Below are 17,635 nucleotides of genomic sequence, written 5' to 3'. Positions count from 1 at the left end.
GATTGGTATGAGTAAAAAATACACATTTTGTCGAATAAAATGACGAGTTTTCAAGATGAAATGTCAATTTCGCCAATTGATTGTAATACAGTTGGGTTAAATAAAAAATTGTTATTTTCATTTTTGAAGACCCAAGCGAAGCAAGGGCAAAAACTTTCAAAATTCTGGGTTTCGAGAGGTAAAAAACGATGTTTTAAACATTTGTTCATTTCTTTTGATCGAAAAAATTTTAGAATTTGAATAATGGGTTTTTAAAAATTCTAATTTGCAAAAGCTTGTTTCGAGAAGTTAAGTTTTTTCAGGTAGAAAGTACGTTTTTTGGGTTGAACATTTTTCAAAATGGTATATTTTTTCAAAAGTTCAATTTGAGGAAAAAACGCACAGGAGCCCATACCAAAGCGAAGGCAAAAGCTTTAAAAATTCGTGTTTTGAGAGATAAGAAATAATGTTTTTTTTTACATATTATTAGATATGATGAGTCTACTTATTTTTTGACTCAACAATTCTAGAATTTGAATATTGGATAAATAAAAATTTCAAGAGCGAAGCGAGGACAAAAACGTGCAAAAATTCATGTTTAGAAAGAGTGAAATATGAAAATAGTATGACACAAAAGTAGTGCTGGTGGCTTTTATTTATAAGTGGAAAGAGCTAGAGAGATAAATGAAGCGGCATTGAGTAGAGAAAAATAAGGGCTTTCAAAAGCGACCTTGAAAATTTCAGGTCTATGCACAGGGTGTCCACAAATTGAAAACCCGGTTTGGTCAAAAAAATTCAAACTGGTTTTTATTGGCGCAATGTATTCTACAGACTAAGGTTACAAAAACGTGATATGATTTTTTTGAAACCAGTTCATTAATTCGCAGCCAGTAATCTAAAATTACCCAAAAATTATAGGTAAAGAAAAAGCTTGAAACAAAAGTAGTAGAGTGTGAAAATTAACACAATTCTGTGTAATCTCATTTTGAAACCGGTTCATTGTTTCGCATTTAGCAATTATGTTTTTGACAATCATCTAAAAATTGGAGGTAAAGAAGAAAGTTTGAAACATAAGGTAGGTTGTAGAGTGTGAAAAATTAAACTGTTTTCGTGAATCAGATTTTGAAACCGGTTCATTAATTCACAGCAAGCCATCGAAAGTTACCTGGTTGCATTAATTAGCTACATATTTTCAAAATCCGATCAGCAAAAATGGTTCAATTTTTCTCGCTCCCCAACTTTTGTTTCAAGCTTTTTTCTCTATCTTCAATTTTTAGGCGATTGTCAAAAACTGGCTGCCTAAATGCGAACTAATGAACTGGTTCTAAAATGTGGTTGAACAGAATTATGTAATTTTTCACGCCCTACAACTTTTGTTTCAAGCTTTTATCTTTACCTACAATTTTTAGGTAATTTTCAATAACTGGTTGCAAATTAATGAACCGGTTTCAAAATCTGATCAGCAAAAATGGTTCAATTTTTCTCGCTCCCCAACTTTTGTTTCAAGCTTTTTTCTCTATCTTCAATTTTTAGGTGATTGTCAAAAACTGGTTGCTAAATGCGAACCAATGAACCGGTTTCAAAATGTGATTAGACAGAGTTGAGTAATTTTTCACGCTCTACAACTTTTGTTTCAAGCTTTTCTTAGTGTGTAGAATACATTGCGCCAATAAAAACCAGTTTGAATTTTTTAACCAAACCGGTTTTTCAATTTGTGGATACCCTGTGCATGGGCCTGAAATTTTCAAGGTCGCTTTTGAAAGCTCTTATTTTTCCCTATTCAACGCCGCTTCATTCATCTCGCTAGCTCTTTCCACTTCAAAATAAAAGCCACTGGGCACTACTTTTGTGTCATACTGTATATTTTTGATTTTAACATGGAGCCCCAGGGGCCCCTTGGTGTCTCGGTGCCTATGGCGATCGCCAGTCAACATCATAGGCTAGTCCGTCACTGCATTCGTGATCTTGATCTAATAATCCAACAAAAATGAAGTTCAACGAAGGATTTGTGAAGCTGAAAGAATTACAGGGTGTCTCGTAAAGTGGCATTTTTTGTTTTTATTTTATTTTATTTTATTTTGTAAGGTATGAACATGGTTATGGTAGATGAGTGAAAAAAATCGAGAAAAGACATAGAAAAACTCTGGAAAAAATTTCTGACCAAAATGTTGATATTTTCAACAATTTTAAAATTAAGGTTTTGAAAACTTTGAAAAATAAACTATTTTATTTTATTACATAGATAATAAGTTTATTTTACCAAAAGATATATCTGTCTGTCGACGATGGTTGAGTTACAACTCTTTTTCCACTGTGAATTCTCGGAAATTTTTGATCACTTCAGGCATAAATTTAATATCTAATTAATTACTGTATAATGAATCTAATTCAAACCAAAAATCGATTTTTGAAAAATCGATGAAAAATTACATCCAGTTTGATTATAATATTAGGTACATAGTTCATTTATTCGTAAAAATTCTTCATTTCACCATTTTGAAATTTTTGCAGTGTTGCCAAAACAAACAATCAACAAGTTTTTTGGGATTTTCGAAACTAAATTTTGAGGGGGTGGAAATCGAACGTTTTTTGTGAAAATACAAAGAAAAGCATGATGTTATGATCGAAAAGAAATCGAATTAAAATTGATCGATAGTTTTTCTCGAAGATAATCGGAAAAACATTGATTAGAACTTCTGAATTTTTACTGCTTACCTTGAAGATCAACTCTGACAATTTTTGTTGGGAATAAAAAAAAGTTTTTATGTCCTTTGAAAATATTTGATTTTTCTACACTTTGACACTTTGCCTTCGCGAGACCTTGCAGGATGGTAGATTTTTTTCTTCCAAAAATGGAGCTTTGTAAAAGATGTATTTTGCTGAGCATTTGACTCCTCCTTCTCTCTCCTTCCACAGAATAAGCTCAAATATTCATTTTTCCAAATTTTTAAATTCATTCAAAAATGTCAAATTACGAGTTGGCAGATTCGTTCATTTATAAAACACAATTTCAAGCAATATTGATCATCAAGCACGTCAGGTAAACAAATAAACTTTATTATAAACAATACTTAGTTTAAAAAGAAATTAAATTACTAAAAAAATTCTTCGCGTCTCTTCTTTTTCGCTTTCTTTTTGAATTTACCCAGAGTGACGATTGGAACATAAGTATCAGGATCGTAATCGATATCTTCGTAAAATATAATACCCATTCTATCCTTCTTTCTCTGCTTAGCAACGCTCAATGTGGTTCTGGTTCTATTGGAAGGACGAGCAGTCGTAGTGGTAAATGGACCTTCGACAGTTTCTTGTAAAATCTCAATATTTCCCAGAGCTCGGGCACTAATCCCTACATACTTTTGAGATGGGTGATCGACAAACGCAGCTATCCTCTCATACTCAGTTCTCGCCTTACCTACTCCAAATGTGGCAGTTTCGTTGACGTGCACTTCGAAGAATACGACACGTTTATCGTCATAAATGGCTAAATTATGCCAAACGAAACTGGCCACAGGGCCATCGTACGAATCTACAGATTCAACGTTCAACGATTCGTATTCCATAGCTACCCTTAAACCGAGATAATTAAAGATGGCGTTCATGAGTTTTCCAAAACCTCCTCTGTAAGCCCATTCTTCTTCTTGGTACAAATCGGCATCCGCCATGATCCTATCATTATTTATCACATCTTTCAAGAAGGCAATCAAATCGTCGGGTTTAGTTTCACCGTCTTTAATAAATTCCGCCAAATTAGCCACCGCTTTATCAATGAGTTCTGATTTTAGACCCCATTCTTTGCAATAAAATTGCATTATTTTATCACCTATCCACATCTTGGCTTCGTTATGAGGAGTTCTCAAGAATAAGAAATGCGTCGCTAGAATGAATCTCGTGGCTATTAAACCACTTCCGGCATGAAACGGTTCCAGAGATTCCGGTAAAATGAGTTTTTCCGTCAAGAAACCTATGTTCGGGTATGTGAATTTTCTCGGAGTCGTCGAGTTTAAAAGATGGTTTTTTATGTCCAAGAAGTGATAGTAGTTTATCGGTTTGGCTAGTCTGGGTATATGGCCCCAGACTTCGCCGAATAAACGATCCAGGGCGAAAAATCTCATTCGGGTGAATTTCCTCAAAAGATCCTCGAAAAATCGATCGTAGCTTTTGTGACGTTCTCGAATATAATCCAGCTTACCAGTACAGAGGAATTGTCTGATGGCGTGGATGTTGTAGATTTTCTTTCTGTATCCTCTGCTCCAACGTTGGCCTCCGTACCAATTGATAGCTTTGGTTTGTAATTCTTCGGGAACGTTGTAGTGTTTAAATATGGTCAGTAGGTCTTCGTGCAAAAGAGTGTATCGTTCCAGAATCAGATGTTGCGTTGGTTTGTAATCGATGTAATTGCTGATATTCTTGAAGATACTTATCGCTGCCATTGATCCACTAAGGAAGCCTTTTTCCATCTGCCAGTTCCACTGAATACCATGAGCGTAAAAGTTATACAAAAATGATAGAACGGGATCGGTGTGATATTCACCTATGTTCCAGTTGGTGAGCACATTGAGAAAAGGTCCTTCGAAATCATCCATCATTAAATAGGGTCTGATTCCGTAATGTAAATGAACCAGGTTCGTTATTAGTTGTAGACTTTGTTCCACATCACTTTGAGTAGCTTTTTGGTTCATTATTCGAAGAAATATTTCACGTTGACGAGTAATAACTGCTTTATCTTCGGCGGGGATATCGCTGGCCAGTTTCTTATCCATGGATGCCAAGAGGTAAGGATGTTCTTCGAAAGAGATTTTAATTCGATCACTGAGCAGTTTGACTATTTCGGTTAAATTGGAACCATTGGTGTGGCCCAAATTCACATAAATGATCGGATATTTACACATATACTTATCCATGACTCTTTTATAGTGTGAAATTGACAAAACTTGGGGTAAATGTTTCACTTGACCATTTCCCAATTCAACTTTACCGTGGATAAATAACTTGTAGGCTGGTGTTTCGGTAATATAGATCGGATTACCATCTTTGTCAACTGGCATTCCGAAAAAAGTCCTTATCATGTCTAAATTCACAGTTTTGCCAAATTTTGAAGGCATGACTAAGTATAGAACGTCGCGTTGGTAAGTTTTCGTGACGTTCATTATTATTAGAGTCCGGTCGACGTAGAAATCACTTCTAAGTAGGTCCATGAAGCTTTGAGATGTCGTCGCATTCATCTCGCCGAACTTCCCGGTGCCATAGAAATTGAATGTAGGGTGTTCGAAGGCTTGAGCCAAGATTATAAAGCATGATATCCATGATAATGCGAGTACAATGGCCATGATGTGGCCTTTGTAGGTATACGATGTCAGAATCTGGGTAAGAATATTTTGTCAGTGTCTAAAACTATCTAGTTTGTCATCCATCGAGCAGATGAAATTGAATAATGCGAATAAATATGGTCGAGATGTACTTACGAAAAGAGTACACACTTCGAATATGGCCGTTGGTATTCATCTCATTTTATGTTCGATTTCTTATCACATTCTCGTGGATACTTTGACTACTTCTATGTAACGTATGTAGGAAATCAAATTCTTTAAACGTGGATGTTGTCTTATCTGCACGAGGTGATTTCTTGGCCTGCTAATTAGTATGTATTTTGTTAGGTAGTTCGATGATAAAGATCAAAAATTAAAATTTAACGCTTGCGGATAATGTAACATTGATTTATCACGCATTATTTTGGATGAATTTTTGTAAAATTTTATATGTAGTTTCTTGGTGTGTCAATTTGTAGACTTTCTTGGTGTTTTTTCTGCCAATTCGAAAATGGCAATAATTGATATCGGTTCGATTTTGATTGTATTTAATGATAGGAGTAAGAGGGAAGTATGCTATTCATATTGCCCTGTAAGTGGTTCAAGTGCACATGGTGGAGGGGGAGGAGATGTTCGCGGAAATTATTGTTTCAATCTAAAAAACTAGCAATGCGATAGGTCCCCTTGTTTGACTCGTAATTTAGAGCCATTATGCCAAAAAAAAAACAAATAAAAACTATAGAAGGCACATCTGTGGTCATCTCCTATTGTACATACAATGCAAATTTGAACCTCTTAGATCAATTTATGAGAGGGCTGCGGCCGAGTTATTCAATTCAAAAAATCAAAAACCGTGAAAAATAGCTCATTAGTGGATTTTTTGATTTGGGAGAGAGGTGAAATGGGGTTGGAAGGTTCAACTCTGCAAAACACACATCACTGACACCTTCAAATAGAGTTGAAAGATTTTAAACCTATAAAATATTCATCTGTGGCTTTTCCTTTCTGTTTATGCCAAATTTGGAGTGCCCGGATTAATTTTCGATGGCCAGGTGTCAAAAAGAAGAACAAAATTTCAGAAGGTTTCACCTGAAACAGATTGGGATGACCAGTATGCTTCAGAGACTTATTCCTGATTCAATTTTTGACCATTTTTATCAATTTGGGTTTCCATTATGGCCCACTAAAAAATAAATTTTGTTCAAGTTTCAACATTGACTCTTTCCACTTCAAAGGTCAAATGTTGATTCCAAAAGAACGCCATTCCCCAACTTCCATGTATTTTTAGTATCAGAGCGGGTGCCAGAGGTTGTGAAACGCAGTACCTAATCTTCAAGGGAAGAGAATAAAAATGTAAAGATACAGAAAATCGTCTAATTTGAGTTCAAAACGTCGAAAAAAATCGAAATTTTTTCCAAAGTCGAATGTACTACAATAGCAATAATTTTTCGAAAAAGTGTGCCTAAAAAGGAGGACAAAATAAAGGGTTTGGAGGTGAAAATTGTGCGAGAGCTCTGTTGAATCTTTGAAAGAGGAAGAGAAAACTCCTTGTTGAAAAAACTGATGCTATCCTGACGAGCTTGGATGAACTGAAGTCTTTTATTAAAAGTTGATTATTAATTTTCTTGTGTGTTGAAAAATATGTACAGTCAAATTTTGTAAATTAAGCCTTATTGTGTTATGTGCAAATACTTATAAAAAAAATATCACTAAACTTTATAATGTGAATGAAGTGTTGAAAAAATTAAATGAAATTTTTCTGTCAAGTGTTAGGGGTTACCTTAAATAAAAATTTTGGTCTTTTATTGATTATTCATTTTGAAAAAAATGTAACAAAGTTATTGCCTATCTTTTTTCACATGTATTTGGCTATGATGCCTGTTTCTAAATTAAAATGTGGATTGTGTGAAGAAAGTCGAAGGATTTAGAGCAAATTCGGTAAAAATCTTAATTTTCAGTTTAAATCTCAGAAAAATTTTTGGCTTCGGGGGTGACCTTGGAGAGGAGACAAACTATAGCTGCTCAAAGAAGGGAAATTTTAGAAATAACGATCATGAAAGTCATGAATTTTGGTAGGTGGTCATGAAGTCATGAAAAGTCGTGAAAAAGTCATGAATTTTGCTAAAAACACACTTGACAATTTTTTCAAAAGCCCATAAAATGAAAAAATTAATAAAAAATTTGTTCAAAATCAGAAAAATGAAAAACTGAAGTACCTATGTGTACTTGTCTACAAATTAAAAGAAAACGCGGTAAAAATGTGAAAAATAGGTTATGAAAAAGTCATGATTTTTTTTAGACACCCTGATGAGTTCTGGAAAAACCGACCCAGTTCCAAAACATGATGTCTGGAATTTAGGAATTGATATTGAAATCTATCACTTTTAGGGTTAGAGCGATTGAAAATTGGCAAAACGTTTATTTTTTGGGTAAATTCGTGTTTTGAAAATATTTTTTGTTTTCAAAAAAATATTCTCAAAACACAAATTTGTTCAAAAATACGTTTTTGCAAATTTTAAACCACTCAGTGGTCTTGAATTTTGATGGCGAGGGACCAGGTGGACGCGAAATCTCAAAACTATGGCTATTTTTTTAAAAGTAGGTGTGGTAAGGGCTAGAGCCAAAATACCACGATTTTTTTTTTAAAATTTCCCAAATTTGAGGACCAAATCTCCCTTTTAGAGGCCCTTCAGGAGCCAACATTTCATCTTGGTGACTTTCAACTTGAAACAAAAGAACTCCACTGAATATGGTCAAAATTCCTTCAAAATTTTTTTTCCAGGTTCGCCCGAAAACCACACCTGAGCACGTGAGCACGTGAGCAGATCTTCGAGTAATTTGATACGTCCTAATACTTTTAAAACATACAATACGATAGGGTTAGTTATTCAACAATTACAAAAATTACATTACGTACCTTACATGTACATTTTTGGCGAAAAAATTCACTCTTTATAAAAAAAATAATGATAATTTTTACACAAAAATAGCAGGTGATTTGGTAGTATAATTCGATTCCAGTAAACTAGAACCCGTATGCGATTCTGTTGAAATTTCCACTGCGCCAGTTGGCGTGAAATTAACGCCTATAAATTTCAATATCCCAAGACACGTGAACCTAGACAACGAGGCGGCATAATTCTTAGCAATATTTAAAACATGCTTAGATGACGTAGCGTTGACTCTGACTTGAATGAAAGCAGCTCGTTGATCATTGAATAAAATCCAACTATCGGGTTGAACCTGCTCGATGGACTCCATTTGAAAATCGTACAGCAAAGTGACTCGAAATGATAAATAGTTGAAAATGAAGCTCAAAAATAACTGCAAGATTTCCTTCTCCTCAGATTTACTATCTTCGATATCTTTCATTAGAGCCTGATTACGTGTGAGTGATTCCAAAAAAACAGTTGTGTTTTGTAGGTTATCTTCTTCGTCGGATATATACGAGCCTAAATTTTTAACAGCCCTGGTTATAAACCAAGATGATACACGAAATCTCGATTTGTAGTATTCCATCAGCTTGTCAGCTACTTCCATTCGGACCGCATTAGTAGGTATTCTGGCTTTGGTACCGAAACTGTTGAGGATCTGGGTCAGAGTTAGGGTACCTGCTGCGCAAAGATATGGTTCGATGGCGAGATCATCGAATGGGTTCTTGGTTGTGTGTAAAACTTTCTTGAAATCCAGGAAGTCTTCCAAGTTTTGTCTTCGGCCGCTTTGTCGATGACTGATTAAAAAGAGTTTACCGTATATCAGCCATAAAATATAGATCCTCATTTTGCTGTATTTAAAGGTACTCTCAAATACCGGATCGAACATGGCGTGACGTGTTTTGTAATAATCTAGCTTTTTGGTCGATATGAAATTCATTATGGAATGAGGGCTGTAAATAGTGTAGCTGAATTCGGGTCCTCCTCGGTACCCTCCGTACCAATTAGTGAACTTGGTGCGAAGATAGGTTGTCATGTTGAGGTGATCGAATAACATAGTCAAGTCATCGTGAGCAATGCTGTATAGTTTCATCATCATGTGATTTATCGCCTTGTATTCTTTCACGTCGGTTAAATGAGGAATAGAACTGAGCATTCTGAAGGTGCCTGTGAGGATACATTTCTCCAAATAGATGTTCGTCTGAAACGAATGCACCATGAGGGATGAAAAGAAGGCCAAAATCAGGGGGAATTCGGTCTCTGTGATAGCTTCGTTGATTTGTGCATTCAGCAAGACACCTTCGTAGTCATCTATCAGTACGAAAACCTTGCTACCGAAATGATCGTATAAGATTCTAGATAAAAGCTCCAAGCTTTTGATGAGATCTTCGTAATTGCCTTGATCATTGAAAATGGTTAGGAAACCGTGTAGTTTTGTTTCAGTTATATTTTTCCTAGTCTCGCTGATGGCTTTTTTCAATTCGTCGTTTAGTACGGTGATCATGTACTCGTGTCGAGCAAAACCTTCTCTAATCCTTTGACCAACCTGTTGGATTATTGCTCGATAACTGGTGCCGTTCAAATTCCCGAAATTCAAGTAGATGACTGGGAATTGACCCTGATACTGGTTCAAGAGCGTATCATAGGACGAAATGAGCAGAGGTTTTTTCAAACTAATGGTTTTTTCTTTCAATACTAATTCGCCTTTTTGAAATAATCTATAATTAACGGATCTCTCCTTTGGGGTGATTTGATTACCGTAGTCGTCGACTTCGATTTCGAAGAAAGTCTTCATCATATCTAAATTCGAACTTTTACCCCATTTGGCCGGCAAAGTGATGAGAATGGTTTTATGCTTTTGCGGTTTCAAGATTTCTTTCAAAATTAAAGTTTTATCGAAGTAGAAATCGCTTTTGAGTAATTCGACGAAGTTTTGCGTTTCTATGCCTTTGATCCGACCAAACGGACGATTCACTACGAAAGGAATATCACGAGGTCTTCCACGTTTCGCGGTGGTATTCTGAGAGGCGGCGATTGTCACAAGGCACAAAAATAATAAGGTGGTCAACATTGTATCCGAATAAAACCACTGACTGGAAATTATCAAGCTAAATCCGAGCTTATTGAAATTTCTCAGGTTGGCAACTTTTACTACGTAGTGAAGACGATTTAGGAATTTCTATTTCTGTAAGTAAAAGGGGCGCTACAGGATGCGTATAAAAGTTTAAGAAAATTGTTTTGTTGACTTACTTCGAGTTGCCTATGCTGTGGCTTTTTCGTTACCACTTCCTGCTCCATGAGTTGTTCTTTAATCGGATCGGCGAGTTATATTTTGTATTTAATATTTTTAATGAATAGAGATAGCGAGAAAGACTGATAATTTGGATGTAAAAGTTTGATTACTAATAGCCTTCGGTGTAATTATGTTTTTAATTGATTTTTACTTTTAAATTTTAAGCTTTTTACGTTGTGTGAAGGTTGGATTCGTTACATCAGCACACTTACCTACTTGTGCCTATTTTCGAGACTAAAGTAATAACTTGATTCAGCTACACTTGCATATAAAAATTGATTTCTTCAATACATTAACCTGGTTGTTCTGACATGGTGGATTTACAAGAAAGTAGTACTGCTGCTATCTTTTAGGAAAATTAGATAACTTTTAATAAAAAAGGTCGTCATTCCATTTTGCCTACCTTCAACTGTGTAAGCGCTATGAGAAAAATAAGAAATTTAATTTCCTACCAAAAGAGATTCCTTGAAAATTTTGGAATCTTCAAAATTGAAAGAAGTACATAGGTCGTATATCGATTCAAACTTTTACATAAAGATGGAAAAAAATTAATTTAGCTGACTTTCTGAAGTTATGTGAGATGCGGGAACTGGTTCACGGAGAGGCGAGCAGCAGCGTATGCGGCGACGCGAGCATCGCTATAGCTGTGTAGGTATACGACGAACATCTATATGGTCTCTACAAGGAGAACCAGGATGATGAGAAGGAGTGCAAGTGCGTCAACAGCGACGACGCGAGCATACGAGGATGCGAGAAGGATGATGACGACGACGAGGTATGCGGATGATAGCTATGATCACCGCAGTACCCCCCATCCGCATGAGACTTTTGAAAAATTGAATGAAAATCAATCGACTTTTTTGAAAATTTTGGCAAACAATTCAATGATTTTCTGACATCAGCATGTCACATTCTTTTTTTTTTGAAGAATAGAGTCTCAATGAATTATTGACATTATGTCAAATTTTTTAACACTTGGAAAAAGTTATACATAATAACATAAAAAAGCCAGACAGGAATACATGACGACATTCAATGACCAGACAGACAGGTCAATGACCTTAAGGACTCGGACAGACAGGCCACAATGACCTTAAGAAGCCAGATAACAGGCAGACAGACGACCTTAGGAAGCCAGAAAGATAGGTCAATGACCTTAAACGCCAAGATAGGCAGAAATACGACCTTAAGATGCTAAACAAACGGGTCAATGAGCTTAAGAAGCGTGATAACTGGCAGTAAGACGACTTTGGGAAGCCAGCCAGACAGATCAATGACCTTAAGAAATCAGACATACAGATATGCTATCTTGAGAGACTAGACACACAGGTCAATGACCTTAAGAACTCAGACAGGTAGACAAGCAACCTTTAGAGGCTAGACAAACACGTCACAATGACGTTAGGAAGCCAGATAACAGGCAGGTAGACAACCTTAGGAAGCCAGACAGACAGGTCAATGACCTTCAAGAACTCAGATAGACAGATAGACGACCTTGAGAGGCTAGAAAAACGAGTCAATATGACCTTAAGAAGCCAGATAACAGGCAGAATGAGGAACTTGGGATGCCATACATACAGGTCAATGACCTTAAGAAACCAGACAGGCAGATAGACGACTTTGAGAGGCTAGACATACAGGGCAATGGCCTTAAGAAGCCAGACGCTAGTCATGTAGATCAGTGACCTTCAGAGACCAAACAGGAATACATACGACCTTGGAAGGGCAGACAGACAGGACAATAACCTCAAGAAAAATATGTTTGAGACCTTTCAAATTTGTGAAAGTTTTAAGATCTCATAGAAGTTGGCGACTTATGAGAAATTCTTAAAATTATACCCCAGTGGCCAGTATCTTACTTTGAAAAAAGCAATTTCTCACATTCAAATGTTAGTTATGTCAGAGTTTCTTGTCTTTGGTCTGACTTTGAAATTTATAATTACCTAATTACCTAATTCTTGACATGAAGTAGAAAGATATTCATGATTTAAAATTTTCCTTGCAGAAGAGACTTTCATTTTTATAAAAAATTGCAGCAGTTTTTCATATTTTCTTGTTTATATTTTTTATTTTGAATTCATTTTTATGAATTCCCATTATTTTTCCATTTTTATTTTACTTTTTCGTTTACTTATTTTTCCTTATTTCCTTCATTTTTTCTGAATTTTTTTAAAATTATTTTTACAACTTATTCACTTATGTATTTTCAATTTTTTCAACTTTCTTATTCAATTTTTTATTTTTTTTCATCTTTTGTTTTTGTGGTTTATGATTTTATTTTACCTGTTGTTTTTTCACATTTTTTTTTAGATACTTTATTCCGTTTTTATTGGTGAATTTTTGTTTCAAAATTGACGATCAGAATTCAGATTTTAAATGTTGTCCAAGTTGATTATTCAGACATTTTCTGGAGGCTCCAGAATTGATAAAGAAATGACCTCGTGATCATAAATAAGATATAAGCTAAATAGTTTGATTTTTCATTTGCACAGAGGTAGATTTTTTTTTTTACAAACCAAATTTGATTTTTCAAAAACTCACCAAAATTTGCAAAATGAAATTCAGAGAGTATTTTTGAATTCTCGTTCAATTTTTCTTTTTTCTCGAATCACGATTTTTCTGTGGATCTAAAGAAGTAGGTCAAATACATATCTACCAACTTTTGTTGTTTTTCAGCAACATTTTGTTCATAGAAAAAAAAGAGAAAACAAATGTCCAAAAGTACTTTTGAACCCATTGAACAACTTTTCACCAAAACTGGACTAAAAAATTCAAAAAAATTTATTGATTCATCTTTCTAAAAAAAACTTTGAAAAAATTATTACAAAAAATGAGTACAGTTGCAAGATATTAAAAAAAAAAAAAAAAACTCAACTCATACTGCATAAATCGGTGGTGGCTTCGTCGTGTAATTGGAAACCATTTCAAATGGACCATTTAGAGATTCTGTACAGATATCAACCTCACCATTGGGCCGAAAATTGATCCCGACAAATTTAACGAAGGGCAGCTGAGTGAACATGGGCATTGTTGTTGCATGATTTTTACAAATATCTAAAACGTGTTCGGCTGAAGAATCATTCATTCTGAATTGGATGAAAGTAACGCTGTAATCGTTGAACATGATCCACTTATTTAGTTGAACCTTTTCAATCGACTCGATTTGGTAATCGTGCGACAGAGTTATACGAAACGTGAAGTAGTTGAAAATGAAACACAGAAATAACTCGAATATTTCTTGTTCTCTGTACTTGCTCTCCTCCATTTCCGCCATTAGAGCTTCATTTCGTGTAATGGTCTGCAAAAAATACTTCAAATCTTCTAATTTATTATCCCCTATCAGCATAAACAAAGCGAGGTTTTCAATGGCTTCGTTCAAAGCAGAAATAGATAGGTTGAAATTCTTCTCGTAAAAGTGTATCAGCTTCTCAGCTACTTCCATTCGTACTGCATGATTCGGCATCCTTACCTGAGTTCCGAAACCACCGTGAAGTCGCGCTATAGCCAGAATACCAACTGCGCAAAGATATGGCTCGATGGATAGATCATCGAAGGGGTTCTTGGAATTACGCAGAGCTTCTTTAAATTTAATGAAATCTGTTAAAAATTGTTGCGGTCTGATTTCTTTCTGGCTTACGAGAATAGGTTTACTGTATAAAAGCCATAAAATGTACGTCCTAACTGTTCGATGGTAAAACATATTCTCTAGCACTGGATCAAATTCCACGTGACGTTCCTTTAAATAACCAACTTTGCCAGTTGATAAAAAATTCATTACAGTTTGAGGACTGTAAACAGAATAACATAGGTTGCTACCCCAATGATATCCACCGTACCAGTTTGTAACTTTGCTGCGACGAATTTGAGGTAAACCGAGACGATGAAAAATCGACATCAAGACTTCTTCTTCGATACTGTATAATCTCATCATGACATGCTGAGTAGTTTTATATTCGGTTACATTGTTCAGATGCGGAATCAAATTTAGCATCTTGAAGCTACCTGTTAAAATTCCTTTCTCCATATAATCATTGCTCTGAAACGACCGTACCATTAGGGAAGAGAAAAAGGCTAGAATTAAAGGCGATTCTGCCTCGCTAATGGCGGTATTGGTGAGTGCATTGAGAAGTACACCTTCGTAATTATCCAACAGTATGAAAACTTTGCTTCCAAAATGATCGTACAAGATTCGAGATAATAGCCATATACTGTTAATGAGATCTTCGTAGTTTGGTTTTCCGTGCATCATTTGCATGAAACTTTTCAGCTTCTTGGCGGTATTATTTTTTGAAGGAGTTGAGCCGCTTCCTCTGATTTCATCTATCAACGCGGAAATCATGTATTCGTGTTGAGAGTATGCGTTTTTGATTCGGTTAGCCATTTCTTGAAGAATACCTCTGTAATTGGACGCATTCGTGTTACCAAAATCTAAACAAATCACCGGGTGTCGACCTTGGTGTTTTCTTAACAAGGTGTTACTGAATGAAATATACAAAGGTTCGTATAATCGTACGATTTGTCCATTCTCTTCCCTTAGTTGATTGTTGTGGAACAATTTGTAACTAGTTGATCTGTACTGTGGAAGTATTCGTTTTCCGCGATTGTCCACTTGGATTTCTAAGAAAGTCTTCATCATATCTAAATTCAAACTTTTGCCCCATTTCGATGGTAATGTTATCGCGAGCGTTTTGTACCTGTGACTCTTCAGTACCTCCTTCAATATATAAGTCGTATCTATGTAGAAATCGCCCCGTAAAAGGTTCACAAAAGATTGGCCAGTCGTGGCGTTAATTTTACCAAATGGACGTTTCAAGACGTAATGATGCTCGGGAACTTGCTGACTTCCAATATCGGAAAACATGTGTAGAATAAGGTAAATAAGAATTGCGATTGATGACATGGTTTGGAAAACTGATCAAGCGAGTGAGAATACCTTGAATTTGACTTCATTTCTGTGGACAGTTTGTGAGCGATTGTTTACTTGCAATTTTGGCTTGATCGTGGTTTCTTTTCTTAACCCATCACGTCGTGAAATTAAAACAAGTGAATGAATATTTCGATATTGAAAAATAAATTGCACGGAAATAAGTACTTACTTGTTTCGACGAGTTATTCCCAAAGTTTTTCATTCTAATCTACTCGTATCGTCATAGATGAACTTGAAAATCCGTCCGTGAGTGTTTGAAATCCTTTGAAGGTTTACAAAATTTACTTGATACAAAGTTTGATAAATTGAGATATTTTACGCTATCTAAAATTAGTATTTTGAATTTCTAATGAGTATGAACGGTTGCTTTTGATAATGGCTATCAAAATTTTTTGAGAAAGATTGATTTTCATTTCTGTTTAAAAAAATCAAGATCAGTGACACGTGCGAAATGATTAGGAACACATAAACTGCTTCAAATCAATGAAAATATTTCTGGTTTTTCAACGCCATGTAATTACGTATTTATAGGTACCTAATTTATAATTGAAAAATTCTTCAAAAAGACGTACCTAATCTTTGCTCCAAAACATGAAAATAATCATACAATGACTGACAACCGGCTGCGAAAGTATCGAACCAATTGTTGTGATTTGATTTTTTGAATCTACCTAGTGGCATAAGATGAGATCCAATCGAATCTGAATAAATCTAATGCAATCAAAACTCAGATCTGATAACATCTGATCACATTTTATTAAATCCAGAGAATGTCCGGATCTAATCTGATGTACTTACTCAGACAGCCTGATTTTATTTTATTTTTTAAAAATGGTCTTACCTGACCTGACTGGACAGATATCACCAGCCATTATCTAATCAGAACTTTTATTCAGATTAAATCTGGTCAGATCAAATTGGATCCCTTTGATCTACTTTGGCCTGATCAGAACATTGATTTAATCTGATATGATTAGATTTGATCTGATTAAATTGGGTTTAAGGAATGTTTGGATTTGATCAGGTCTTCTCATCTGATCTCTCATTGAACCAGTCAGTGACCTTGAAAGTCTAGACTTGTGGGCCAATGACCTTAAGGGACTAGACAGCAGCACAGACGACCTCAGAGACCATGCAGATGGTTTAATGCCGTTAAGAAACAAGACAGGAATAATGTTGACCTTGAGAGACCATACAGACAAGTCAATGACCTCAAGAAGCTAGACAGTTCGTTCAATGACCCCAAGAGACCTTGAGCTGAGACCATGCAGACAAGTTAATGACCTCAAGAAGCCAGACAGTCGGTTCAATGACGACAAAAAGCTGGACAAGCAGACTGGCAGACGACCAAGGACAGTTAGACAGGCACACAGACAACTTTGAGAAAATAGATAGGCAGGTCAATGACATTTGAGAGGCCAGACAAAAATATAGACAACCTTGATAGGTCAGGCAGACGGGTCAATGACCTTTAGAAGACAGCCGCACAGATAGACCTCCTTGAAAGGCCTACTGACGGGTCAATGACTTGAGAAGCCAGACAGAAGGTCAATGACCTTAAGCGGTCAGACAGAAATACAGACGACCTTGAGAGGTTATGCAGACAGGTCACCAACCTCAGGCAGCCAGACGTTAACACAGACCCCCAAGAGGGTCAATGACCTTATATGCGGTTAGACAGGAATGTAGATGACTTTGAAAGGCCAGACAGATGGGTTAATGACCTTGAGAAACTATACATGCAGACAGACGACCATGAGAAGCCAGACAAGCAGGGGGGTCAATGGCCTGAAGTGGCCAGACAGGAATACAAACGATACGACCTTAAGAGACTAAGCACGCGGGAGAATAGCAAAAAAAAACACGGTTCAGAATCGCGGTTCTATTGACGATTTATTACGCTGTATATTTGAACTGCAACAATTCTGAACTGGTCTGCAGATCTCATCTGATCAAACAGGTCTGATGAACATGTTTTAAAAATGAGAAAAAATTGCCCAGGTTTTTTTAGAGTTCATTGCCTACTACAATTGAGTCGGTCTGGGTAGCTTACCTACCTGTTGTGGTAATAATATCATTTGAATTATTACTGTAAAAAAAATCAAAATGAACGAAACATTTCTTCGATGCATTTTTATGAATAAAAAAAATATGAACATTAAAAAAAAATTTACTCTGAAAAAATAACAGGTTT

General features: G+C 35.7%; 3 protein-coding genes and 1 long non-coding RNA gene across 8 annotated transcripts in view; 1 reads left to right on the top strand and 3 right to left on the bottom strand.

Annotated features, from left to right (window-relative positions):
- Positions 1–17,635, top strand: part of LOC135836810 (uncharacterized) — a 215,769-nt gene that overhangs the window by 101,565 nt on the left and 96,569 nt on the right. The window lies entirely within an intron of this gene.
- On the bottom strand, positions 3,016–5,580 carry LOC135836759 (uncharacterized). The gene is made up of 2 exons (XM_065351775.1): positions 5,445–5,580; positions 3,016–5,342 (listed from the first exon to the last, which is right to left on the bottom strand). Exon 2 carries the CDS (start codon positions 5,307–5,309, stop codon positions 3,075–3,077), a length of 2,235 nt encoding a protein of 744 aa, XP_065207847.1. The 5' UTR covers positions 5,310–5,342; positions 5,445–5,580; the 3' UTR covers positions 3,016–3,074.
- Positions 7,536–10,771, bottom strand: LOC135836760 (uncharacterized). Of its 2 annotated transcripts, none has more exons than XM_065351777.1 (2): positions 10,472–10,771; positions 7,536–10,424 (listed from the first exon to the last, which is right to left on the bottom strand). In XM_065351777.1, exon 2 carries the CDS (start codon positions 10,290–10,292, stop codon positions 8,265–8,267), a length of 2,028 nt encoding a protein of 675 aa, XP_065207849.1. In that variant the 5' UTR covers positions 10,293–10,424; positions 10,472–10,771; the 3' UTR covers positions 7,536–8,264. The 2 variants fall into 2 exon arrangements, with proteins under 2 accessions (XP_065207849.1, XP_065207848.1); XM_065351776.1 differs by having other exon boundaries at positions 7,536–10,406.
- On the bottom strand, positions 13,278–16,109 carry LOC135836758 (uncharacterized). Of its 3 annotated transcripts, XM_065351773.1 has the most exons (3): positions 16,014–16,109; positions 15,611–15,703; positions 13,278–15,526 (listed from the first exon to the last, which is right to left on the bottom strand). In XM_065351773.1, the coding sequence occupies exon 3, from the start codon at positions 15,412–15,414 to the stop codon at positions 13,390–13,392; it is 2,025 nt and encodes a 674-aa protein (XP_065207845.1). In that variant the 5' UTR covers positions 15,415–15,526; positions 15,611–15,703; positions 16,014–16,109; the 3' UTR covers positions 13,278–13,389. The 3 variants fall into 3 exon arrangements, with proteins under 3 accessions (XP_065207845.1, XP_065207846.1, XP_065207844.1); XM_065351774.1 differs by lacking the exon at positions 16,014–16,109 and having other exon boundaries at positions 13,278–15,466; positions 15,611–15,796; XM_065351772.1 differs by lacking the exon at positions 16,014–16,109 and having other exon boundaries at positions 15,611–15,795.

The sequence above is a fragment of the Planococcus citri genome, chromosome 2 (genome assembly GCF_950023065.1).
Source record: "Planococcus citri chromosome 2, ihPlaCitr1.1, whole genome shotgun sequence".
Taxonomy (NCBI): Eukaryota; Metazoa; Arthropoda; class Insecta; order Hemiptera; family Pseudococcidae; genus Planococcus; species Planococcus citri.
This window is presented reverse-complemented; position numbering and strand designations above follow the sequence as displayed.

What these genes read in the sequence shown, in the direction of transcription:
- LOC135836759 (XM_065351775.1), bottom strand. Translation starts at nt 5,309, where the DNA reads ATGGCCATTGTACTCGCATTATCATGGATATCATGCTTTATAATCTTG.
- LOC135836760 (XM_065351777.1), bottom strand. Translation starts at nt 10,292, where the DNA reads ATGTTGACCACCTTATTATTTTTGTGCCTTGTGACAATCGCCGCCTCT.
- LOC135836758 (XM_065351773.1), bottom strand. Translation starts at nt 15,414, where the DNA reads ATGTCATCAATCGCAATTCTTATTTACCTTATTCTACACATGTTTTCC.